General features: G+C 38.2%; 2 protein-coding genes and 1 long non-coding RNA gene across 5 annotated transcripts in view; 1 reads left to right on the forward strand and 2 right to left on the reverse strand.

The window, feature by feature from the left end:
* The window catches only part of LOC141398672 (neutral amino acid uniporter 4), a 33,685-nt gene extending 18,599 nt beyond the window's left edge, over positions 1–15,086 (forward strand). For all 3 annotated transcript variants that reach the window (XM_073976201.1, XM_073976202.1, XM_073976203.1), the window contains 5 exons: positions 8,250–8,490; positions 8,554–8,914; positions 13,632–14,089; positions 14,159–14,334; positions 14,412–15,086. In XM_073976201.1, the coding sequence (XP_073832302.1) occupies positions 8,399–8,490; positions 8,554–8,914; positions 13,632–14,089; positions 14,159–14,334; positions 14,412–14,659 (1,335 nt within the window). In that variant the 5' untranslated portion in view covers positions 8,250–8,398 and the 3' untranslated portion in view covers positions 14,660–15,086. The remainder of the gene's footprint in view (positions 1–8,249; positions 8,491–8,553; positions 8,915–13,631; positions 14,090–14,158; positions 14,335–14,411) is intronic.
* A 5,324-nt stretch (positions 15,087–20,410) lies between these two features.
* LOC141396928 (uncharacterized) lies at positions 20,411–21,400 on the reverse strand. The gene is made up of 2 exons (XM_073972660.1): positions 20,891–21,400; positions 20,411–20,821 (listed from the first exon to the last, which is right to left on the reverse strand). The coding sequence occupies exons 1-2, from the start codon at positions 21,273–21,275 to the stop codon at positions 20,436–20,438; spliced, it is 771 nt and encodes a 256-aa protein (XP_073828761.1). The 5' UTR covers positions 21,276–21,400; the 3' UTR covers positions 20,411–20,435.
* Positions 21,401–24,755: 3,355 nt separating this feature from the next.
* LOC141398673 (uncharacterized) lies at positions 24,756–26,203 on the reverse strand. The gene is made up of 2 exons (XR_012411688.1): positions 25,957–26,203; positions 24,756–25,866 (listed from the first exon to the last, which is right to left on the reverse strand). It is a non-coding gene; the product is annotated as an uncharacterized lncRNA (long non-coding RNA).
* Between the last annotated feature and the right edge of the window lie 181 nt (positions 26,204–26,384).

The following is a 26,384-nucleotide window of genomic DNA, read 5'->3' on the forward strand; positions in this document are numbered from 1 at the left end:
AACAAATTTCAGGTGGAAAGTTTTATACACCCAACGATATGTTAGGTTTTAGGATGCGTAGCTGCTGTGATGGCAGCCACTCCACTCGGAGACCTTGGGGTCCATTGTGATCATCCTGAATGTTGAAACGGATTAAAGTTGTGGTTGTGATATAAAGGAGATGTAGTTGTGAGATAGTAGTTGTGGGTAGACGAAGCTTGTGAGTGATGTGGTTGTAGATGCGTAGAATCCAATAGTTCAGGTGTGGTGGTGATGGTATTGAAGGTGATGACGGGTGAGATGTAGTGATGTATAGGCGATGTCTGCAGATTAGGTGTAATTTTCGGATGCAACTGTAGGAGTAGAAAGAGATTGTAGCTGAGAGTGTAGATGTGGTAGTTAGATATAGAAGTAGTGAAATTGTAGTTGTGAAAATAGAGGTTAGTTGTAGCTCGGACGTGGTCGACAATGCTACTGTGTAGGGATGGTGCTTGTCCTGTTCTCAGCACGTTGGAGCCATTTTAGGCCTTTTGCCATGTATAATAGATCCGACGGCTCTGCTTGGCAGAATGCTGTAAGAGATTGGATGGTGTGCACACCCATGGTGCATTGTCTTCTAGAAAGGAGCATAGGACAACGACATAAAAGGTGCTCGATCTTTTCTATTTCTTCCTCATCCTTGCACAGCCTGCAGTAGTCAGCCGTGTGGTCTGCTTCCCATTTGCTCGTCATGGATCCTATTCTGCAGTGACCCGTGATGATCCCCACTGCTAGTTTAAGGTCTGATTTCCTCATTGAGAGCAGTGAGGCGGTTCTTGACTTGGACGGGATTGGCCAGATTGCCCTTGATATGCTGCAGTTTGGCGTGTTTTGCCATTGTTGGCAGAATTTATCCGACATTTTTGCTCTATAGTTTTTCTGAAGTGGCACAGTGGTGGCTTGATGGAGTAGTCGATTTCAATGGTTTGTGACTCCGATCCACAGCGTGCCAGTTCGTCGGCTGCCTCGTTTCCTGCGTGTTTGCAGTCTAGAACAGCCGCGGACTTGATGTACTGGGACTTGAGTGATTTTAGGGCCGCTTGACTATCAACGTAGATAGTCACCGGTCCAACTATTTCCCCTCTCATGTTGTTTATCAGTTCCGCGGCCTTTCTGATCGCAAAAACTTCGGCTTGGAAAACACTACAATATTCATTCAGCTTGTATGATTGTCGTAGACCAAGGGATTTGCTGTAGACGCCTGCTCCTGTGCCTGTTTCTATCTTAGAACCATCAGTATAGATCTCTATACCGTCTAGAGGTTGGCTGCTGTGTGTCCATTCATCCCTGTGGGGTATGTGCACCTTCGTTGCCTCGAAGCACATTTGTGGTGATATATAATCACTAATGTTCCCCGAGGCCGTTGATAGTCCGAATTGACGTAGAATTGCAGTTCTTCCGTGTTCGGAACTGCGCCATGAACCTAGCTCCTTAAGACGAAGTGCACTCATTGCTGCCAGTTCCTGTACTACTAGGTCTAGCGGATGTAGATCCAGTACCACATTCAGGGCAGCTTGTGGAGTGCTCCTCATGGCACCAGTGATTAGGACTGATGCCGCTCTTTGGACGCTGGACGCTCTTTGTTGAGAGCATTTCACCATACCAGAGAGGCATATGTAAGAATTGGGCGTACAATGGTCGTATATATCCAGTGGATTACCGTTGGTCTCCGACCCCAGCTCTTGCCAATGGTATTTTTGCAGGAGTATAGAGCTATTAGACCTTTCTTGGTGCGCTCCTCGACATTCCTTTTCAACATGAGTTGGTTGGTGGTCCAGGATAATGCCGAGGTATTTGGCTTCCGAAGAGAGTTCAAGAATAACTCCGTCCAGCACTGGTAGGGTGAATGCTCTGACCTTCCTTTTGTTTGTAAATAGAACTAGCTCAGTCTTTGATGGGTTCACTCCGAGGCCATTGTTGAGTGCCCATCTTGATAGCTTGACCAGAGCTCCTTGCATAAGTTCTGATAGTGTCTGTGGAAACTTCCCGCTAAACATGATGACAGCGTTATCAGCATATGCGATTGTCTTTATACGCAGCCTATCAAAATCCTTGAGTATTTCATTTATCACTTGAAGCCACAGTAGGGGTTATATGACACCACCTTGGAGTGTACCTCCTGTGACATGCTTCCGGATGGAACTTCCACCGATACTTGAATTGATTATTCGACTGCTAAGCATACTATCAATCCAATTGACCAGTCTGGACGAGACACCTAGCTTTATCAGAGACTTGTGTATGGACTCGAGTCTAACGTTATTAAAGGCACCCTCTATATAAAGGAATGCAGCTAGCGTATAGTCTGAGCCCTCCATATTTCTCTCAATATATCCTACTACCTCGTTTAACGCTGTATCTACCGATTTGCCTTTTAGGTAGGCATGTTGGGCGGAACTTAGGGCTGTGGCTGAAAGCCTGGCTCTGATGCCAAGATCCAGCAGCCTTTCTAAAGTTTTCAATAAAAAGGAGGAGAGACTAATTGGTCTGTAGTCTTTTGGAAGTGTTTGACTTGACTTCCCCGCTTTAGGGATATATACCACAGTTACTTCCCTCCAAAGAGCCGGTATGTATGATAAGCATAGACAAGCCCTGAAAATAAGTTCCAGGTGTGGAATCAGTGACTCCAGTGCGTTGTGTAGCATTGCAGGTATGATTCTATCTGGTCCGGGTGACTTAAAGAGCTTGAATGTGTTTATGGCCCATTTTATTTTTGGTTGACTAATGATTTCCTCTATAACACTCGCATCTACAGTGGTATGGTTGTGTATCCTTGGAACATCAGGGTGTTCTGATACATCCATACAATTAGGGAAGTGTGTATTAGCAAGGAGATCTAGAGTCTCTAGGCCGGAATTAGTCCATGTGCCGTCGGCCCGTTTGATACTACCAATGGTTTTCGGGTCCGACCATGCGATACCCTACACCTTTACCCCTGTGAATTAGCTTTCCACATATCAACATTTCTTTATGGAACAAACTTATTTTACGAAGTAACTTTGTGGATTCTGGTACCGTATCACACCAAGCTTAAATAATAATATAATAATTGTTTCACAAACATCCTAGGAGAAACAAGGGAGACTTCTCTCATATCATATTTGCTCAATGATATGGGGCCTACAGCTTATCTCAGAGACCGAACGGCGTGTCCTAAGACACCACATGTACAGAAGTTTTACATGGCTGAAATACTCCGAAAAAGTTGCAAACCTTACTGAAATTACTGCCACCGTTGAAAACTTGATTTTGCCATTTGCGACCCATGCAGGGTATATACACTTTCATACGGGCAAAATGTGCCTCATCGAAATAATGGTTTTAGACCCCAAGTATGTTTGGACGAAATGTGTTTCAGACAATTTGGAGTTGATATAGCAATGTCCGTCCGTCTGTCTGTCTGGCTGGCTGGTGAGCACGATAACTCTCGAACGGATGAACCGATTCGGTTCAAATGTTGGCTTTCGTAATATTTTGTCCAAACTTATTTTATGTTCGAAGATGAGCTATATCGGTTAACTCCTTCCGGTACCTCCCCCACAAAAGTTCCAAAATGTTCGGAAAATTTGTGGGCATGATAACTCTTGAAGGGAGTAACCGATTTAGTCCATACTTTGCACATCATGAAATTTCTACCAGACTTAGATGAGGTTCCAATATGGACTCAATCGGCCCACTCCTTGGGGTACCTCCCACACAATTTTTATTCACTTCCCCCCATACGACGGTACAAGTTTTATCAGGGGCAAGTCCATACTTCCTGAGAAAATGGCCGGGAAGGTGCAAACAGCCCCTATGACACCTTGTGTAGTGATTGGAGCACAAGATAACTCTCGAACGGATCTGTCGATTAGGTCCAAAATTTGTCCTTCGTAATAGTTTATCAAAAGATAGTTTAAATTCGAAGATGGGCTATATCGGTCCACTCCTTCAGGTACCTCCCCCATAAAACTTCAAAAATGTTCGGAAAAATTTTGCGCACGATAACTCTTGAAGGGAGTGACCGATGTTATCCATATTTTGCACATCCTAATATATCTACCAGATATAGATCAGGTTCGAATATGGACTATATTTGTCTACTTTGTCCTTCTGGTACCTCTCACACGAAATTTCGGATAAGTCCACTTTAAGACCAGCTCTCGAATCACTTTGATTTTTGTTGAAGCTATTTGCATTCGCTACCTCCATTACGACGGTAAAAGTTTTTTCAGGGGCAAGTCCATATTTCTTGGGAAAACAGCCCGAAAGGTGTAAAAAACCCCTATGTCACCATATGTGGCGGTCGGAGAGCATGATAACTCTCGAACTGTTCAACCGATTTGGACTAACGTTTGGTCTTCGTCATATTATATCCAATATTTAAAAATTTTCACTAAAATGCTAGGACGATATCACTTGAATGGGGCAACCAATTTGGTCCAAACTTTGGATCTCCTAATATTTTATTAAAATTTAGTTTAACTTCTAAAATGGCCCCCCTAAGGATAACTGCCCTACAATAGTTTAACATTTGTGTCTTAGTGCAGTTCCACATTTTTGTCGGCAAGTTCAAATGTCCAAAAAGGGCCACAAAATTCTGAAGAGACCTTAAATACATTCGACCTGTCCGTGGGTGAAAGTTTCACTTCACATTGGCTGAGGGTATATATCTGTCGACTGACACTTTTTTACTTGTTTTTGTTTTTGTATTCTTCATACAAAAGTAATAGTCCATTTTACCCGCTAAATATTATCAGATCATCATCCAAAATTGTAAGCTTCTACTTCGTCCTAAAGTCTTTCATCGTGCAAAATTTCGTGATAATTGAGCTATAATTGCGACCTCTAGCGTGTTTATGATTAAACAACAAAGAAATAACTCTTGGTCTGTTCCAGAACTGCAAAAATCTACTAATATCTACTATTTTTTCTGATAACATAAAGGAAAAAATGTTATCGTAGTAAAAAATAGTAGATTCTTGCAGGTTCTGGAACAGAGCAAGGGTATATTAGGCTGTAACTCTGTTATCTTATCATGTACCCCAACACAATTGACATCAATAGAAAGGTCAAGCTTTCCTCTTCCAAGTATAGCTTACTTGCCTGGAATGTCTCTTCCGGGAATAAAGATAAAAGCTGTATATTAAAATTTTTCACAATTTTCACACAAGTTGTGGTCCATTTAACAATCAAAATAATATCTGATCGCCATCTCAAATTGCAAGCTTCTTCTTTGTCATATTCTCTTACCTTATTTAAAATTTCGACGCAATCGGACTATTATTGCGACCTACAGACCAGCTACAAAATCGGATAAAAATTATGTTTTTGATCCATTTCATCCGCTAAATATTTCACGATCATCACCAATTAAAATAGCGATCTATTCTGATGTGAAACCGACCTCCATACCAAATTTCGTGACGATCGGTCCATAATTGCGGCCTGAAGTTTGATTACAATTTATAATGGACAGACGGACACACGGACGGACGGACACACATCTCAAAATCGCTTTATCTCGCCGAGATATGAAGAATGGTATACCACATTGGGGAGTATTTCGCGGTGTTACATGAATTTTTACCAAAACAGACTTATAATACCCACGTTGCACAGTGTCCGATTTTCCGAAAAACCTGGCCAAAACTCTAAAAATGAATGGATTTTGACCTAACCTTTGGTTCTTATGTTTTTCGGGCCGCTGATTACATTTTTATATTATTTAACCATCAGGCGGTCATTTAAGGGGTCTTTTTGGTCCCTGCTCCTATAAAATGTGACCTTATCGGGTCAAAATATTCTTCAAATTTCTTCGCCATCAATTTTTACTATAGGTCCTAAAATACACCAAAACTCTATATCTTACCTTAACTCCAGAAATATGCAAATTAGAAAAACATTTTAGGGTTAATGTCGTACTTCATCAAAGTTTTGGCAAAATTGTCATACAAAGCATCATTTTAGAAGAATGGCGTCAAAGACAAAAATGTTCTCAGCTAAATTTCACTATAAGTCACCAAAGAAATGAAATCTCTATTTGCATTACATACCAAGGAAATATCGGTATCAATTTTGCTTCCACAATTTCTACAGTTTTGGAAATATTTGAGTTAAGATCACTTGGAATCCTTTCACTTTAGGTGTATAATGTCTTTGGCAACTTTACTGACAAGAATGCAAGGAATATTTGTCTAAGATGTGGTCGGATCAGACCAAAATAATCTAGAAATTTGTTCGCCATAAAATTTTATTATAGGTCTTAAAATATATCAAAACTCTAAATTATGCCCAAACGCCACAAAGTGATCCTATACTATATTCTGACATTCTGAATGAAAGAATATCTGTATATACCTGCAAGACAAAATATCACATAAAAACGAAAAGTGCAAATATGTGCAGGATGTTTCGATGGAAATTGGTAAAAAAACCCTTCCTTTTTTATGAAATGATAAATTACACGGCCCAACTCGATCTTACTCACAACTATTTTCATAATTTATTGTGAAAATGTATCTTGAAAAAAATTAACAAGTACGGACATCAATTATTAATGAACGCACAATTTATTGGCGACACTGAACCTCTTAATTACGTTTCACATACCTTTCATTACAATTACAAAAAGAAAATATTTAATAACCGTTGTTTATTTTGCATATTATCATAGATTTATAAACAACTTAAATATTGAAAAAAAAATAAAATTCCAAATAGGGTCACTTCGACCTGCTTTTATACCCACTTATTAAACAAGAAATGTATATATTTTTTCATAACTACACGCACTGGGATCCTATAAACAATATCTGACCCTTTTTAGTGTTAATTGATAATTTTTTTTTTCGATTTTTGGCCAGGTTTTTTGGAAAATCGGACACTGTGCGTTGTGCCTTAACCAAATTTAAATGGAAGGTGCTTACACCTGGGAAGCTTTTGCAGATTTTGAAACTACAATCCTCATAGATGAGAAATATCAAGAATCAAAAAAATCGCCGGAGGGATTTTCAAATAAATCGCGATTTAAGTTCACATTTCTAGGGGTTCTTTAGGTTTTCACGATTTTGCTTGGAAACCGCGAGTCCTATGTAAATGGGCCTAAATAAAATGTTGTAGCTGTGAAAATTTGCCACAAGATTGCCCTTAATGATATTTTCGTAGGTTTTACCGTTTTCGAGATATAGAAGTTCAAATTGAGACAATGCACTGACTGTATCGCCTCCTAATTCCACACAATTCATCATTCTACTAATGTTAACTAAAGAGCAAATAAAGAATTTTTTGTCGCAGTTTGCCCATATAAAATAAACAAACGAACTTTTTTATCGTTTGACATCGTAGATATTAGTATTGGTTGATTAAAATCAACTTTATACATCAAAACAAATTTAAATTTTCTGCCTTGTTTACAAATTTTTACATTTTAAATTTTTTTTAGGGTAGCAATTCACCGATGCATCTACCTTGTTTCTTGTGCCAGCTTGCAACTTTTTGTATTTTCTAGCAACATGTTGCAAGAGACAGAGTTGTATACGAGGATTTATGCCAGATTTAAAACAAATCCACTCAATACGAGGATTTATTTTTGTATGGGAAATCTGGTAGATTTTGGCTGGATTTAGCAAATAAAACCTGATAATGTGCTAAATCCGGCTAATGAAGTCATATCTAAATGGGCTATAACCCCCTGTTTTTGTAACTATTTTTTGTTCGTTCGTCTATATTCGTAATAATTTGGGCATCCATACCTCAGCCCCTAGATGACATACAGACCTAATTCTCCGTAAACACGTTCTATATATTATTAAGAATTCCTCATTCAAAAATCAGCGTTCCACATTTGCGCTAAGGCGAGTAAATCGATCTACAAAATTTGACAATTCGTGTGAGAACAATAATTTTTTTTACAAAAACAGGGGGTAAAGCTCCACAAAAAAAATATTGTTGGGACTGATACTATTTTACTTGTTTTTACTTTATGGTCCATTTCTGTACTCAAACTTGACTTGCTTAGATTAATGTAGGCTAGTGTAAGTGACAAATTCGTTAGAATAATCGATTTCAATAACTGTCAATTTACTACTTTACAACACTGAACACCGTCAATAATTGTCAAACAAAAGAGCGGCTCAACCGTTAACGGTACTTTAAAGAAATAAAAAATTGCATAGGCTAATCAACCGGTCTTCTCCGCTTTTACTAATTTTATCTCTTGTGTTTATTTTTTAATTTTTTTATTTTACCAGATTAACAATAACCGCAAAACTGCAATATTAAGGCTGGCTCCTCAATAAAATATAGAAACAAAATTTATGCAATTTAATTTAGAACAAAGTTTAAGCTATTAAAAATATTTCAAATTATTACTGTGATACAACAACAATTATAAAACAAAATGGGTATACCAATGGAATCAACTTCTAAGAGAGCCGATCTAAATGAAACACAAGATGTGGAGGCTTCAACAAGGGCTAGGCACAAGACTAGGTAAGCTCGTAAATATTGAAATCTGAAGATTGAAGCTGAATTTTACATTTTCTTTATTTTTAGTGTCTTTGAAGCTGTGGTCCATTTATTTAAGGGCAGTGTCGGAGCTGGTCTCTTTGCTATGGGTGATTGCTATAAAAATGGTGGCATTATCGGGGCCACAGTTCTGTTACCCATTATTGCAGTGATTTGTGTCCACTGTGAACAAATGTTAATTAAAGGTTCCATTTTGGCTGTGGAACGCAATAAATCGGCCACATTTTATGATTATCCCGATACAATTGAAAAATGTTTTGAAGCTGGTCCAAAACCATTTCGTCGTCTCTCGAAACTAATGAAACTGATTGTGGAAATGTTTTTGTGTGTCACCCAGTTCGGATTTTGTTCAATCTATTTTGTTTTTATCACCGAGAATTTGCATCAGGTGAGGAAGAACTAAGGAAAATTATAAACAAAAAATAGAAAAAAATAAAATAGGCAAATTTTCATCCTGACCCCCCACCAGGATGTTGTGATTTTCTATAGAAAATTTGTCATCCTGACCCCCCACCAGGATGTTGAGATTTTCTATAGAAAATTTTTCATCCTGACCCCCCACCAGGATGTTGAGATTTTCTATAGAAAATTTTTCATTCTGACCCCCCACCAGGATGTTGAGATTTTCTATAGAAAATTTTTCATCCTGACCCCCCACCAGGATGTTGAGATTTTCTATAGAAAATTTTTCATCCTGACCCCCCACCAGGATGTTGAGATTTTCTATAGAAACGTTTTCATCCTGACCCCCCACCAGGATGTTGAGATTTTCTATAGAAAATTTTTCATCCTGACCCCCCACCAGGATGTTGAGATTTTCTATAGAAAATTTTTCATCCTGACCCCCCACCAGGATGTTGAGATTTTCTATAGAAAAATTTTCATCCTGACCCCCCACCAGGATGTTGAGATTTTCTATAGAAAATTGTTCATCCTGACACACAGGATGTTGAGATTTTCTATAGAAAATTTTTCATCCTGACACACAGGATGTTGAGATTTTCTATAGAAATTTTTTCATCCTGACACACAGGATGTTGAGATTTTCTATAGAAAATTTTTCATTCAGACTTAAAAGGATGTTGAGATTTTCTATAGAAAAATTTTCATCCTGACCCCAGGATGTTGAGATTTTCTATAGAAAATTCTTCATCCTGATCCCCGACCAGGATGTTGAGATTTTCTATAGAAAGTTTTTCATCCTGACCCCCCACCAGGATGTTGAGATTTTCTATATAAATTTTTCATCCTGACCCCCCACCAGGATGTTGTGATTTTCTATAGAAAATTTTTCATCCTGACCCCCCACCAGGATGTTGAGATTTTCTATAGAAAATTTTTCATCTTGACCCCCCACCAGGATGTTGAGATTTTCTATAGAAAATTCTTCGTCCTGATCCCCCACCAGGATGTTGAGATTTTCTATAGAAAATGTTTCATCCTGACACCCCACCAGGATGTTGGGATAGAAAATTTTTCATTCTGACCCCCCACCAGGATGTTGAGATTTTCTATAGAAAATTTTTCATCCTGACCCCCCACCAGGATGTTGAGATTTTCTATAGAAAATTTTTCATCCTGACCCCCCACCAGGATGTTGAGATTTTCTATAGAAAAGTTTTCATCCTGACCCCCCACCAGGATGTTGAGATTTTCTATAGAAAATTTTTCATCCTGACCCCCCACCAGGATGTTGAGATTTTCTATAGAAAATTTTTCATTTTGACCCCCCACCAGGATGTTGAGATTTTCTATAGAAAATTTTTCATCCTGACCCCCCACCAGGATGTTGAGATTTTCTATAGAAAATTTTTCATCCTGACCCCCCAACCAGGATGTTGAGATTTTCTATAGAAAATTTTTCATGCTGACCCCCCACCAGGATGTTGAGATTTTCTATAGAAAATTTTTCATCCTGACACACAGGATGTTGAGATTTTCTATAGAAATTTTTTCATCCTGACACAGGATGTTGAGATTTTCTATAGGAAATTTTTCATCCTGGCCCCAGGATGTTGAGATTTCCTATAGAAAATTTTTCATCCTGACACACAGGATGTTGAGATTTTCTATAGAAAATTTTTCATTCAGACTTAAAAGGATGTTGAGATTTTCTATAGAAAATTTTTCATTCAGACTTAAAAGGATGTTGAGATTTTCTATAGAAAAATGTTCATCCTGACCCACCAGGATGTTGAGATTTTCTATAGAAAAATTTTCATCCTGACCCCAGGATGTTGAGATTTTCTATAGAAAATTTTTCATCCTGACCCCCCACCAGGATGTTGAGATTTTCTATAGAAAATTCTTCATCCTGATCCCCGACCAGGATGTTGAGATTTTCTATAGAAAGTTTTTCATCCTGACCCCCCACCAGGATGTTGAGATTTTCTATAGAACATTTTTCAACTTTAACCCCACACCAGGATGTTGAGATTTTCTATAGAAAATTCTTCGTCCTGATCCCCCACCAGGATGTTGAGATTTTCTATAGAAAATTCTTCGTCCTGATCCCCCACCAGGATGTTGAGATTTTCTATAGAAAATGTTTCATCCTGACACCCCACCAGGATGTTGGGATTTTCTATAGAAAATTTTTCATCCTGACCCCCCACCAGATGTTGAGATTTTCTATAGAAAATTTTTCATCCTGATCCCCCACCAGGATGTTGAGATTTTCTATATTCAATTTATCATCCTGACCCCCCACCAGGATGTTGAGATTTTCTATAGAAAATTTTTCATCCTGACCCCCACCAGGATGTTGAGATTTTCTGTAGAAAATTTTTCATCCTGACCCCCCACCAGGATGTTGAGATTTTCTATAGAAAATTTTTCATCCTGACCCACCAGGATTTTGAGATTTTCCATAGAAAATATTTCATCCTGACCCACCAGGATGTTGATTTTCCATAGAAAATTTTTCATCCTGACCCACCAGGATATTGAGATTTTCCATAGAAAATTTTTCATCCTGACCCCCACCAGGATGTTGAGATTTTCTATAGAAAATTTTTCATCCTGACCCCCCACCAGGATGTTGAGATTTTCTATAGAAAATTTTTCATTTTGACCCCCCACCAGGATGTTGAGATTTTCTATAGAAAATTTTTCATCCTGACCCCCCACCAGGATGTTGAGATTTTCTATAGAAAATTTTTCATCCTGACCCCCCACCAGGATGTTGAGATTTTCTATAGAAAATTTTTCATCCTGACCCCCCACCAGGATGTTGAGATTTTCTATAGAAAATTGTTCATCCTGACACACAGGATGTTGAGATTTTCAATAGAAAATTTTTCATCCTGACCCACCAGGATGTTGAGATTTTCCATAGAAAATTTTTCATCCTGACCCACAGGATTTTCTATAGCAAATTTTTCATCCTGACCCCCCACCAGGATGTTGAGATTTTCTATAGAAAATGTTTCATCCTGACACACAGGATGTTGAGATTTTCTATAGAAAAATTTTCGTCCTGGCCCCCAGGATGTTGAGATTTTCTATAGAAAATGTTTCATCCTGACATACTGGATGTTGAGATTTTCTATAGAAAGTTTTTCATCCTGACACACAGGATGTTGAGATTTTCTATAGAAAATTTTTCATCCTGACCCATCAGGATGTTGAGATTTTCCATAGAAAATTTTTCATCCTGACCCACAGGATTTTCTATAGCAAATTTTTCATCCTGACCCCCCACCAGGATGTTGAGATTTTCTATAGAAAATGTTTCATCCTGACACACAGGATGTTGAGATTTTCTATAGAAAAATTTTCGTCCTGGCCCCCAGGATGTTGAGATTTTCTATAGAAAATGTTTCATCCTGACATACTGGATGTTGAGATTTTCTATAGAAAATTTTTCATCCTGACACACAGGATGTTGAGATTTTCTATAGAAAAATTTTCGTCCTGGCCCCCAGGATGTTGAGATTTTCTATAGAAAATGTTTCATCCTGACATACTGGATGTTGAGATTTTCTATAGAAAATGTTTCATCCTGACACACAGGATGTTGAGATTTTCTATAGAAAAATTTTCGTCCTGGCCCCCAGGATGTTGAGATTTTCTATAGAAAATGTTTCATCCTGACATACTGGATGTTGAGATTTTCTATAGAAAGTTTTTCATCCTGACACACAGGATGTTGAGATTTTCTATAGAAAATTTTTCATCCTGACACACAGGATGTTGAGATTTTCCATAGAACATTTTTCATCCTGACCTCCCACCAGGATGTTGAGATTTTCTATAGAAAATTTTTCATCCTGACCCCCCACCAGGATGTTGAGATTTTCTATAGAAATTTTTTCATCCTGACACACAGGATGTTGAGATTTGCTATAGAAAATTTTTCATCCTGACCCCCCACCAGCATGTTGAGATTTTCTATAGAAAATTTTTCATCCTGACCCCCCACCAGGATGTTGAGATTTTCTATAGAAAATTTTTCATCCTGACCCCCCACCAGGATGTTGAGATTTTCTATAGAAAATTTTTCATCCTGACCCCCCACCAGGATGTTGAGATTTTCTACAGAAAATTTTTCATCCTGACCCCCCACCAGGATGTTGAGATTTTCTATAGAAAATTTTTCATCCTGATCCCCCACCAGGATGTTGAGATTTTCTATAGACAATTTTTCATCCTGACCCCCCACCAGGATGTTGAGATTTTCTATAGAAAATTTTTCATCCTGATCCCCCACCAGGATGTTGAGATTTTCTATAGAAAATTTTTCATCCTGATCCCCCACCAGGATGTTGAGATTTTCTATAGACAATTTTTCATCCTGACCCCCCACCAGGATGTTGAGATTTTCTATAGAAAATTTTTCATCCTGGCCCACCAGGATGTTGAGATTTTCCATAGAAAATTTTTCATCCTGACCCACATTTTCTATAAAATATAGAAAATTTGATAGAACATTTTTCATCCTGAGGCAGGATGAACATAATTTCTATAGGAAATTTTTCATCCTGAAACCGGGATGAATAGTTTTCCTATAGCAATTGTTTATCCTGTCCCCGGGATGTTTCATCCTGACCCAGGACTTTCTATAGAATTTTTTTATCCTAACCCATCTCCCATTATATTTCCAGATCCTTCACAGTTATGGCATTGAAATTAGCCTAAGTCTTACGATGTTAATATGCCTCCTTCCGGCTATGATACCCTCACTGATGACCAATTTGAAGTACATCTCTCCGGTATCGGCATTTGCGAATTTCGCCTTACTTTTTGGTTTGGTGGCCACATTGTGTTTGGCATTCCTGGATGGTCCAATACCCTCACCGGCAGATCGCACCATGTTTAACTTTGGCCCCCAGTTGTCATTGTTCTTTGGTACGGCTCTCTTCTCCTATGAAGGTATTGCCCTGATTTTACCGATTCGCAACTCTATGAAAGAACCCAAGAAGTTTAATCAACGTTTTGGAGTTTTGAATATTTCAATGTTTATCATCACACTGCTCTTTACCTTTACCGGTTTTGTAAGCTATACCAAATGGGGTGATAATGTGCAGGGCAGTATAACATTGAATTTGAATCCTGATGATAAGTAAGTGGACGAAAAATTTATATGGAAAATAGCACTGATTTGGGTTTGTTTTTATTTTTCTTCTTGCAGATTATCACAAATTGTCAAGCTCGCTGCAGCTTTGGGGGTCTTCTTTGGCTATCCCATACAGTTCTTTGTTATGATGAAAATTATATGGCCACCATTGAAGCAAAATATGGCTGTGGCCCAAAGGCGACCCATAACGGTGCAGGTTATGTTCCGTTTTGTAATGATTATGTTGACATGTAAGTTAAACACTTCTAATGACTCCCAGAGAGGTGCATATGAATAATTTCCAAATTCCTACCTCCTTCGCTTCCAGTTGGCGTTGCCTTGTTGGTACCCAAATTGCATTTATTCATCTCCTTGATTGGTGCCCTTTGCTCCACCTCTTTGGCCTTTGTATTTCCCGTGTTTATTGATTTTGTGGTGCGTGCCCAAACTCCCAAAAACTTGGGTACCTGGGTCTACTTGAAGAACATGGTCATATTGATTATTGCCCTATTGGGTATTGTGAGCGGAACCTATGAAAGTATTCATGAAATTGTCAAAGCATTTTATAAAGATTAAATCAACGTAAGGTAACAAGAGGCAGGCAGGCATTTAGTCAAGTCTATCATAGCCATAAAATAAAATTGAATGCATGTTTGTTAAATTGTATAATTGTAATTTAATTGTAAATAATATTTAAGCTAGAAAAAAATAACAACCAAATCCATTTTACTTCATTGTCGAGAATCAACTTCATGTTATTATTATTTTTCCTGTTAAAACAACAACAACAAAGTATTCTTTTTAAATCTCACCTTTGTTATTATTATTAGTGTTATTTGTTAATTATTCCTTTAAGATTTATATAAATTTCTTTGTACAACAACAACAAAACAAATGTAATAAAACCCACACTACACTTGCCATAGTAAAAACAAAAAGTTATAAAAAACACTATTTGTTTTGTAATTAAATAAAGAAAAAAAATATTCCAATAACAATAAAATATATTTCAATCGAATTGCATCGCTCACCATTCGAGAGTTGAACAAAGCCATTCATCCATCCATTCACAACAACCTGTTTGCTGCAATTACTTCATGGTACAAGTTCTAGTTTGAGTTCAATTAAGACGTAATAAAACTACTTCTTTGCTATCTGCAATGGCCTTGAAGTTCGACATTTAAGGTAATGCAACATTATAATTTCCGTAGAATTAAAACCAAACTACTTACATACTTAGGTGGCTCTACAATCTTTTCAGATTTCGCCTTACAGCGGAATCAGTGAAGAATGTAGACTGCAAAATCTTCTGGATGTGCAGAAAAACTTGCGTCACTGCAAGCCAGAGGATGACGAATTGCGAATCTACTTTATAAAATCTCAAATTTCCTATTTATACGGACAGTTGAATATCTTCTCCCTTATGAAGCACCCTTTCCGTTTAGCAATTACCCTTTCCATTGCAAATGTTCTTTAAAGGCACGTATTTCTTTCGAAGGGGTCGTTGGAAGCCTAAATATACGGACTGTTTAATAACACCTCCCTTAGGAAGCATCCTTTCCTTGGTCATAAGAAACACCCTTTCCTTTCATAAGAAGGGTCTTAGGAAGCACGCTCTCCAATGGAAAGAATCTTAGGAAGCACCTGTACCACTGCAAAGGGTGTTAGGATGCAATCGTTCGATGAAAAAGTTGTTAGGATGCGCTCGTTCTATTGGAAAGGTTCTTAGAAAGCACCTCTTCCATTGGAAAGAGTCTTTGGAAGCACACTTTCCTTTGGAAAGAGTCTTTGGAAGCACCATTTCCTTTGGAAAGAGTCTTTGGAAGCACCCTTTCCTTTGGAAAGAGTCTTTGGAAGCACCCTTTTCTTTGAAAATTGTCTTTGGAGCACCCTTTCCTTTGGAAAGTGTCTTTGCGAGCAGCCTTTCCTTTGGAAAGAGTCTTTGGAAGCACCCTTTCCATTAAAAAGTGTCTTTGGAACCACCCTTTCCATTACAAAGTGTCTGTGGAAGCACCCTTTCCTTTGGAAAGTGTCTTTGGAAGCACCCTTTCCATTGGAAAGTTTCTTTGGAAGCACCCTTTCTTTTGGAAAGTTTCTTTGGAAGCACCCTTTCCTTTGGAAAGTGTGTTTGGAAGCACCCTTTACCTTGAATAGTGTCTTTGGAAGCACCCTTTCCTTTGGAAAGTGTCCTAAGAAGAAAAAGGAAAGGGTCTTAAGAAGCACCCTTTTCTTTGGAAAGGGTCTTAAGAAGCACCCTTTTCTTTGGAAAGGGTCTTAAGAAGCACCCTTTTCTTTGGAAAGGGTCTTAAGAAGCACCCTTTTCTTTGGAAAGGGTCTTAAGAAGCACCCTTTTCTTTGGAAAGGGTCTTAAGAAGCACCCTTTTCTTTGGAAAGGGTCTTAAGAAGCACCCTTTTCTTTGGAAAGGGTCTTAAGAAGCACCCTTTTCTTTGGAAAGGGTCTTAAGAAGCACCCTTTTCTTTGGAAAGGGTCTTAAGAAGCACCCTTTTCTTTGGAAAGGGTCTTAAGGAGCACCCTTTCCTTTGGAAAGGGTCTTTGGAAGCACCCTTTCCATTGGAAAGTTTCTTTGGAAGCACCCTTTCTTTTGGAAAGTTTCTTTGGAAGCACCGTTTCCTTTGGAAAGTGTCTTTGGAAGCACCCTTTACCTTGAATAGTGTCTTTGGAGGCACCCTTTCCTTTGGAAAGTGTATTAAGAAGAAAAAGGAAAGGGTCTTAAGAAGCACCCTTTTCTTTGGAAAGGGTCTTAAGAAGCACCCTTTTCTTTGGAAAGGGTCTTAAGAAGCACCATTTTCTTTGGAAAGGGTCTTAAGAAGCACCCTTTTCTTTGGAAAGGGTCTTAAGAAGCACCCTTTTCTTTGGAAAGGGTTTTAAGAAGCACCCTTTCCTTTGGAAAGTGTCTAAAGAAGAAGAAGGGAAAGGGTCTTAAGAAGCACCATTTTCTTTGGAAAGGGTCTTAAGAAGAACCCTTTTCTTTGGAAAGGGTCTTAAGAAGCACCCTTTTCTTTGGAAAGGGTTTTAAGAAGCACCCTTTTCTTTGGAAAGGGTCTTAAGAAGCACCCTTTTCTTTGGAAAGGGTCTTAAGAAGCACCCTTTTCTTCGGAAAGGGTCTTAAGAAGCACCCTTTTCTTTGGAAAGGGTCTTAAGAAACACCCTTTTCTTTGGAAAGGGTCTTAAGAAACACCCTTTTCTTTGGAAAGGGTCTTAAGAAGCATCCTTTTCTTTGGAAAGGGTCTTAAGAAGCACCCTTTCCTTTGGAAAGTGTCTTTGGAAGCACCATTTCCATTACAAAGTGTCTGTGGAAGCACCCTTTCCTTTGGAAAGTGTCTTTGGAAGCCCCCTTCCCATTGGAAAGTTTCTTTGGAAGCACCCTTTCTTGTGGAAAGTTTCTTTGCAAGCACCCTTTCGTTTGGAAAGTGTCTTTGGAAGCACCCTTTCCATTAAAAAGTGTCTTTGGAACCACCCTTTCCATTACAAAGTGTCTTTGGAAGCACCCTTTCGTTTGGAAAGTGTCTTTGGAAGCACCCTTTCCATTAAAAAGTGTCTTTGGAACCACCCTTTCCATTACAAAGTGTCTTTGGAAGCACCCTTTCCTTTGGAAAGGGTCTTAAGAAGCACCATTTTCTTTGGAAAGGGTCTTAAGAAGCACCCTTTTCTTTGGAAAGGGTCTTAAGAAGCACCCTTTTCTTTGGAAAGGGTCTTAAGAAGCACCCTTTTCTTTGGAAAGGGTCTTAAGAAGCACCCTTTTCTTTGGAAAAGGTCTTAAGAAGCACCCTTTTCTTTGGAAAGGGTCTTAAGAAGCACCCTTTTCTTTGGAAAGGGTCTTAAGAAGCACCCTTTTCTTTGGAAAGGGTCTTAAGAAGCACCCTTTCCTTTGGAAAGTGTCTTTGGAAGCACTTTTTCCTTTGGAAAGTGTCTTTGGAAGCACTTTTTCCTTTGGAAAGTGTCTTTGGAAGCACTTTTTCCTTTGGAAAGTGTCTTTGGAAGCACCCTTTCCTTTGGAAAGTGTCTTTGGAAGCACCCTTTCCTTTGGAAAGTGTCTTTGGATGCACCCTTTCCTTTGGAAAGTGTCTTTGGAAGCACCCTTTCCTTTGGAAAGTGTCTTTGGATGCACCCTTTCCTTTGGAAAGTGTCTTTGGATGCACCCTTTCCTTTGGAAAGTGTCTTTGGAAGCACCCTTTCATTTGGAAAGTGTCTTTGGAAGCACCCTTTCCTTTGGAAAGTGTCTTTGGAAGCACCCTTTCCTTTGGAAAGTGTCTTTGGAAGCACCCTTTCCTTTGGAAAGTGTCTTTGGAAGCACCCTTTCCTTTGGAAAGTGTCTTTGGAAGCACCCTTTCCTTTGGAAAGTGTCTTTGGAAGCACCCTTTCCTTTGGAAAGTGTCTTTGGAAGCACCCTTTCCTTTGGAAAGTGTCTTTGGAAGCACCCTTTCCTTTGGAAAGTGTCTTTGGAAGCACCCTTTCCTTTGGAAAGTGTCTTTGGAAGCACCCTTTCCTTTGGAAAGTGTCTTTGGAAGCACCCTTTCCTTTGGAAAGTGTCTTTGGAAGCACCCTTTCCTTTGGAAAGTGTCTTTGGAAGCACCCTTTCCTTTGGAAAGTGTCTTTGGAAGCACCCTTTCCTTTGGAAAGTGTCTTTGGAAGCACCCTTTCCTTTGGAAAGTGTCTTTGGAAGCACCCTTTCCTTTGGAAAGTGTCTTTGGAAGCACCCTTTCCTTTGGAAAGTGTCTTTGGAAGCACCCTTTCCTTTGGAAAGTGTCTTTGGAAGCACCCTTTCCTTTGGAAAGTGTCTTTGGAAGCACCCTTTCCTTTGGAAAGTGTCTTTGGAAGCACCCTTTCCTTTGGAAAGTGTCTTTGGAAGCACCCTTTCCTTTGGAAAGTGTCTTTGGAAGCACCCTTTCCTTTGGAAAGTGTCTTTGGAAGCACCCTTTCCTTTGGAAAGTGTCTTTGGAAGCACCCTTTCCTTTGGAAAGTGTCTTTGGAAGCACCCTTTCCTTTGGAAAGTGTCTTTGGAAGCACCCTTTCCTTTGGAAAGTGTCTTTGGAAGCACCCTTTCCTTTGGAAAGTGTCTTTGGAAGCACCCTTTCCTTTGGAAAGTGTCTTTGGAAGCACCCTTTCCTTTGGAAAGTGTCTTTGGAAGCACCCTTTCCTTTGGAAAGTGTCTTTGGAAGCACCCTTTCCTTTGGAAAGTGTCTTTGGAAGCACCCTTTCCTTTGGAAAGTGTCTTTGGAAGCACCCTTTCCTTTGGAAAGTGTCTTTGGAAGCACCCTTTCCTTTGAAAAGTGTCTTTGGAAGCACCCTTTCCTTTGGAAACGCTCTTAGCTCCCATTCCTTTGGAAGGAAAGGATCTTAGGAAGCAACCCCTCTTTTGGAAAGGGTCTTAGGAAGCATCATTTCAATTTTTGGAAAGGTCCTTTTGAGGCACCCTTTCTTCAGAAAGGATCATTGGAAGGTCTTTGAAAGCACCCTTTCCTTTGGAGTATCATAACCGTCTGGTCATGGGGGACTTTAATGCGCATCATGAGTTGTGGCATTCTGCGCTGGGAAACGACCAAAGGGGTACAGCGCTGGCTGAACAGTTTGATAGTTTTGCAGAGGCAGTGAGGACGCCCCTACCAGAATTAGCGGAGAGTGTCACAGTTCGCCAGACATAACCATCGTGTCAACTCTTCTGTCAAGTGACGTCACCTGGCAACCCGTCATTTCTCTTGGATCATACCATCTCCCCATAAATATCTCCAATAGCAGACCGCCCGATTTCATCAGCTTTGAACGCTGCACTTTCATCAATTATAGGAAGGCTAATTGCCTGTATTTCAGAGAGTTCACTAAGAGATCTGCCCAACCCTTTTGATGTTCGGGTTGTAAAAAGAACGTTCGGAGACATCTTCACTGTTGCAGCCGTTCGCTGCTGGTCGAATACCCGAAGTAAGACCAATCTTTCCAGCAGAGATAGTGAGCACAGAACCTAAAGTGTAAAACCTTCGTAGGTGTATAACATGATATGAAAAACGTTTACCTGTTTTCTTCACATTCTTGCAAAACTTGACCTCTTGTTATTTACATTTTTAGTTGATTGAAGAATGAGGGATTAATGTCTTGTTGTTTCTTACGAAGTTTTAATATGTGTCCTTATCTTGATTTTATATTTCTTTAAGTGTTAGTTCTCCTTTAAAAATTTCTTCATGTGAAATCTTCGTTCGAGTATTTCATATCTAAATCTTATCGTTCACTAAAAGCCTTTCTGGAAAACAGCGAAATGACACATTTATGTTAATTCCCAGAAGTGATATCAGTGACTATTTAAAAACACCTTGTTTCGTTTCAATATTTACACTTAGCTTATGCCACAGCCGCTTTATTTGCTTTCTTTTCCTCTAATTTTTTCATTTGTTTTTCTTTTTTCTTAATAAATTCACTTTTATCCAAATTATTTTGGAAGAACGTAGTCTCCTTGCGAGCCTGCGACACTTCAGCCATAAGACGTTGTTTGTGAACGGCCTGTTCGTAGTTCATACGTTCCGTTAAGTGGCACCATTTGAAACGTGGTAAATATTTCATACTCCAAATGTAATCGTAAAATTGTGACTTTTTGCGGGTCGATATTTGTTTATTATTGAGCAGGGGAACAATTTGTTTGGCGACACGTTTCGATTCAAATTCCACCCAACCCTCAGTGAAATGGCGAGCAAATGGTTTACGTTTTTTCTTCTTCTTTTTGTCGTCACCTAAAATAGAGAAAATAAGAAATAGATTTTAATATCAACCATTGTATTTAATTGCCCTGTTTGACTTACTTCCTGGCAACTTTTCTGGCTGCAAATACACTCTTCCAATTTTACCATATTCACCCAAAATTTCCCGTATCCGTGTAACATTCATGTGTTTGGGTATATTTGAAATGTAAATAATGCCCTTTTTTCGTTTCTTCTTTGGTTTGTCTTCATCTGGACGGAAGTTGGCCAAATCCATTTCGTCATCTTCTTCAGCAGGACTTTCAATTGCCAAACCATTACCATCATCCTCATCATCATTGGACACCACTTGTTCATTTCCATTATTGGAATTTTCTTCGGGAACCTCCTCTGCGTTTTCCTCACCTTCAGACATTTCGATATCTTCTTCAACAGGTTTGGGTGTCAATTTAGGAGATTTCTTAAGTTTCTTGGGTTTTATTGCCATTGTTTTCTTTCTTGGTGTTGTTTTGTTTAATTTTTTTATAAAAATTATTTAATAAAAATCTCGAAATTAAAACTTTCTGTTGATTGGCGTGAAATCAAAACAAATATTTGGCAGCACGTGAAAAGTTAGCGACGTCGCTCATCTTCGATAACACAGAGTTATCGAAATTCACAGGGTGACACAGAACACACAATTCACAAGTAAGTGTTGTCTTGTTTTCTTCTTTCAATTGACTACACTTTTTGCAACATTTCTTTTGTACTTAACTAGGCGTTTACACCAGACAGTTTGTCTTCAAATACAACTCTGATTTACTAACACATACATTTGTCGTTTGTCTCTCAGCTGTCCATCATTTTTTCAGGCAGTAAGGAAGACAAATTTTTGGCATTTTTGTAAAAATAAGTGAGATAATAATTGAAATGTGTTGAAAACAAAAGAACATGCACAAAAACAAAATATGAGAACGGAAAACAAAAATAAATCGATGATTTTCATTCAAAATTTTACAACTGTTGTTGTTTGTTCTTTCAGATATCTATTTAATAAGTTAAGGCCTACGTACATAAGCTGCCTTGCCTGGTTGCCTTGCTTTCCTGCTTCATTTTTGACATAATAAAAATAAAAGAATAAAGAAGGCCGAGGAAATTTCGAACTGTGTTGCCCTTTTCTTTTTTATTCTTTTATCAGAAGTAAGCAGGCAAGGCAGCTTATGTACGCAGGCCTTAAATTCTTTAACTTAAGCTTAAAGGCCTGGGTACATAAGCTGCCTTGCCTCCTTACCTTGCTTGCTTCTGATAAAAGAATAAACAAGAAAAGGGCAACCCAGTTCGAAATTTGCTCGGCCTTCTTTATTCTTTTATTTTTATTATGTCAAAAATGAAGCAGGAAAGCAAGGCAATCAGGAAGAGCAGCTTATGTACGCAGGCCTTTACTTGGTAAGGTAATAATTCGTTGTTGGCTTATTGTATTAGACTATGTTTACATTTACGAAATCCACTCGATTTCATCTGTCAATTCCTTTGTGTATACGTCAAATGAGAACTCATCTGAAATCGATTGGATTTCATTTGACGTTTGAGCAATGGAATTGACAGCTAAAATCGAGTGGATTTCGTAAATGTAAACATAGTTGGTATGTTCCTTTACTTTTGAAAATGGTAAAACCGGCAAAAGTAGTAAAAGTTGTAAACTGCCCGCATATGAATTGTATGGTGTCAGAAGTAAAGGAACGCTTTTCGAGTAAAAAGTGGTAAAACTTTAAGATTCTTGCACGTAAAGGAACAGAGCTATAGTATTATCTTCGTTAATAAAACGCACTCGCAACGCTTTTAAATTCTTGTTTTCTTCTTGCTTTAATTGGTTACACTTCTTGCAACATTTCTTTTTTGTTTACTTAAAATTTTGTAACAAAATATATCTCGTTTCTTGTATATTTTGTTAACGGCTTCATCTTCTAATTGTAAACTACATTTTTCATAGATTGCTCGCGCCCGAGTATCATCTCACTTCACACGTTCATGTCAACAACTCACAAACTCAAAACTCAACTGAATTCACTAGGGATAGGTAAGTCGACGTTCGTTTAATCGATTTTTCGACTTTTTGTCTTAAATATGTAGAGATTTATAAATCGAACCATGGGAAAAATGGTGCCAATACATTGATAACTTAATCAAGAAAAATGATGCCATGCGGAATGAAACAAGGAGAACAAAACGAATAATTGAAAATGTTGCCAAAATGAAGTCGATCTTGGCAAGACGAATCGAGGCGCTAAACATGAATACCCAGCAAACATTTTGGAAGTTGTGCATGTGGAGTTATGATTTCACTACATCATTCGATGCAGTCTACACTGATTTATGAAAACGCACTCCGTTGGATACAATTTATAAGCAGTTGCTTTAGAAATCCCTACAAAAAAAACCCTTGGTTGATATCTACCCGCCACATGCGAAATAAAAGACAAAGTGCTGCCAAGTTTCAATTTTCCTTTATTCTTCTACCAGAAATGACACAAAACTTTACTCAAACGTTGGATGTGTTTGAGCTTTACAAATTTTGTACGGAACAAATTTTTCCAGCAAAAATTTGCAAGTTCTCAGTCACAGAACTGCCAAAAAATCCCTTTCAACTCGCTCTCTTTCACTGCACAATTTTGTTATCGAACAGCATTCAGTAAAAATATGTACGAATTTGTAAAAATTTTTGGGTTATTGTACAGACCTCATGTTATGCTATGTTCATACCAGTAATTAATTACATTGTTCGGTCTCATAATTACGTATACCAATTAACCCGTTCATACGACATGATACATACTTCATACCAACGTAGTTCATATTTTCATACTTTTTGTTTGTTGATTTTAAAGGAAGTTTCAAACAAAAGCCATGTTGATATGAATTGGAAAAATAATTTTCTTCCCTTGTCCGTGTTTAGACACACGGGAAAGTAAATTCAGTTTTTAGGCAATAGGGGGTAGGAAAGAGTATTGAGGATCTCTTTCCTCTCCGCTCTCTCCCAAAACCTCAATTTACTTTCCCGAGAAATTTGTGTGTCTAAACACAGACCTTCAAACCATGGTACAATTATTACAGGTAATAGCATGTGTGGTTGTACAACAATCGATACAACAACCACATAGAAATTTGTTGCTGTGCGTAATACCATGGTATAAGTAAAGAGGTAGATTTAAATGAAAAAAATCTATAGAAACCTTGTTTTTCTTGAATTCCTAAAACTTCAAAATAAAAGCAACAAGTGGGTTTGTTTACAATGCATTTTTTGAGCATTTTATAAAAACCCCGAAAAATGAATGAAGAGTTAAGTTTTCTCCACATAATCGAGTTGTGAATATGATAAACTGATAGTTTCAATGCAAATCTCACCAATTTCTTCCATACAAATGGTCTAAAAACAATTTTAAAAACCATTGTATTCTATTGTTTTTAAAATTGTTTGGCATATTATTCAAAAGTTTGTTTATATTGTTTTGAAGTTTTAGGCATACTCGAATGAAAAAATTTAAATTGACATACAGCTTTGGCTAACCTTTCTTATTAAACCATGCGTAATACTAGTGCCAATGTAATTTTTCAAAAATGTAAACAAAATATGAAATATAAATACATACATATGTTTTGAAGTTTGTTACGTGCGTCCATTCCGGTGTTCGATTTGGCCTCCCGACTAGCCAGTGAGAAGCTACTAGGGCTAGGGATCTCAACCCGCCGACGAACCCGACACACAACAACATTGAATGAGGGAAACTATTTTACGGATACTCTACACTCTAAGTAAACAATGAAAGAAACATCTCACAGGAACCTTGATGTTTGATCCCCCACGAGCCCACCCGACCTCGGTCCCACACATCCCATACTTACTTTTACGTTGGACCCCTCGAACCACACACACTTCCCACTCCTACTTCATCACGCAACCCCCACTATTATTCAGATTTACAAAGACATGTTTTTAAATTTTAACAATATACACATGCAATACAAGTTTTATTTACTGATTTCTTTATAGTATCTTGTGGGCAATATTACCTTAATTGTTTATAATTTTTTTCTATATAATTTTCTTTTTCTGTGAGGATATAAGTCATACAATAATTAACAACATATAATCTAAGAACAATACCAGCTCCTTACACAACGATGGCTAAATGCCTCGGTTGATACAAAAACATTACCCTTCACGCCTTGTCCTTTTGCGCACACTGCCGCGCCTCTACTCTACTTTCTAACCACTAAAAGAGCTCTCTTATCTGGTTGATATATTGCCAACAAAACAATTTGGCCACCAACAAACAAAACACAAGGCTTTCAGACAATCTTATTGTTTCTCCCTACGCCTAATTTTCTCTTTGCTACACTGGTATTCTTCCTTTACAGGTTTTCTTTTGATAATCGACTCACTACCTACATACATATTAATTATCCGAATAGGATCGCTAATGAAATACAACTTTTATGCTAGCGAAGAATCTATCTCGCCATAAAGTCCAACTCATATAGTTATTCTTTTCTTTTATGTTTGATAGATATCCTTTTTATATATATATATTTGTTTATTATTTTCTTCTCTGTTTGATAGTTATTCTTTTTTTTATATATTTGCTGATTATTATTTTCTTCATATATTTTCAGCTAGGTATCCTAACCAAGCTCGCACTGCCATTTGGATATACGCACATAGCACATTTAGTGGACAACACAACACCACAATAATTTTTACCTGACTCCACTTGAATCAGACTGCTTGTATCGAAATAGCTGATTCCTTCAGTTGGAGGGCTTATATTTCCCCAAATTACTCCGCCCAAAATAGGCTGGATGGTTGCATACCAGTGGCCGTTTTCTTCCCGCAAGGTTCTGATTATCTGCCACTGTCCGGGATCAATCACTCGCACATCAATATCAAATTGTTCTTGGATTAGTCACGAAGCAGGTATTGCCTTCGGTTACATTACTGCCCAGCAGACATTTCAATAACCGATATATGGATTTCCTCTAAGCAGTCAATTTAAAGGTGACACTGACCCCCGTGGACACCTTCGAAGGCCAGTGCAGAATCTCTGTTAAACGACCACGAAAATAAAACATTACAATCACACACTTGTTCTACGACACATTCACTACAAGTATCTAGATATTTACACACTTACAATAATAAAATATAAATGTTAACTAAATGATGCTGTTATCCGATTTCAAGTTTCGTTTAATTCCATCAGGATATTACGTAGTGGACCGTGGTGTTGGACGTCTTGGTTAGAATAGGCCGACACTTTATCATGTCAGTCCTATATATCACCACCGTTCAGCCGCCAAAAGTCAATTTTCCAGTCAGAAACCATTTTCTATTTTCACGACCAAGTTTTCTTTGGGGTATATTCATCATATGTTTTAGTTTGTTTTGTTTTTCTCGGAGTGTCTCCTTTTCTCTGTCTTTTGGTCTGGCCAGATTGTATCAAACCTTTACTTTAACGCCCCCATATATAAAGGGGATTCACATCTGTTAAGACTCACTCCAATTTTTTCTTTATAAACTTTGTTTCCAAACCCTTTGAGATATGTCTACATCCAAACCACT

This window comes from Musca autumnalis, unplaced genomic scaffold, assembly GCF_047663935.1.
Source record: "Musca autumnalis isolate F117 unplaced genomic scaffold, ASM4766393v1 scaffold_3, whole genome shotgun sequence".
NCBI classification, from domain to species: Eukaryota; Metazoa; Arthropoda; class Insecta; order Diptera; family Muscidae; genus Musca; species Musca autumnalis.

What these genes read in the sequence shown, in the direction of transcription:
- LOC141396928 (XM_073972660.1), bottom strand. Translation starts at nt 21,275, where the DNA reads ATGGCAATAAAACCCAAGAAACTTAAGAAATCTCCTAAATTGACACCC. An exon ending in GCCAGAAAAGTTGCCAGGAA is followed by an intron (nt 20,822 to 20,890) that starts GTAAGTCAAACA and finishes TCTCTATTTTAG; the next exon opens with GTGACGACAAAAAGAAGAAG.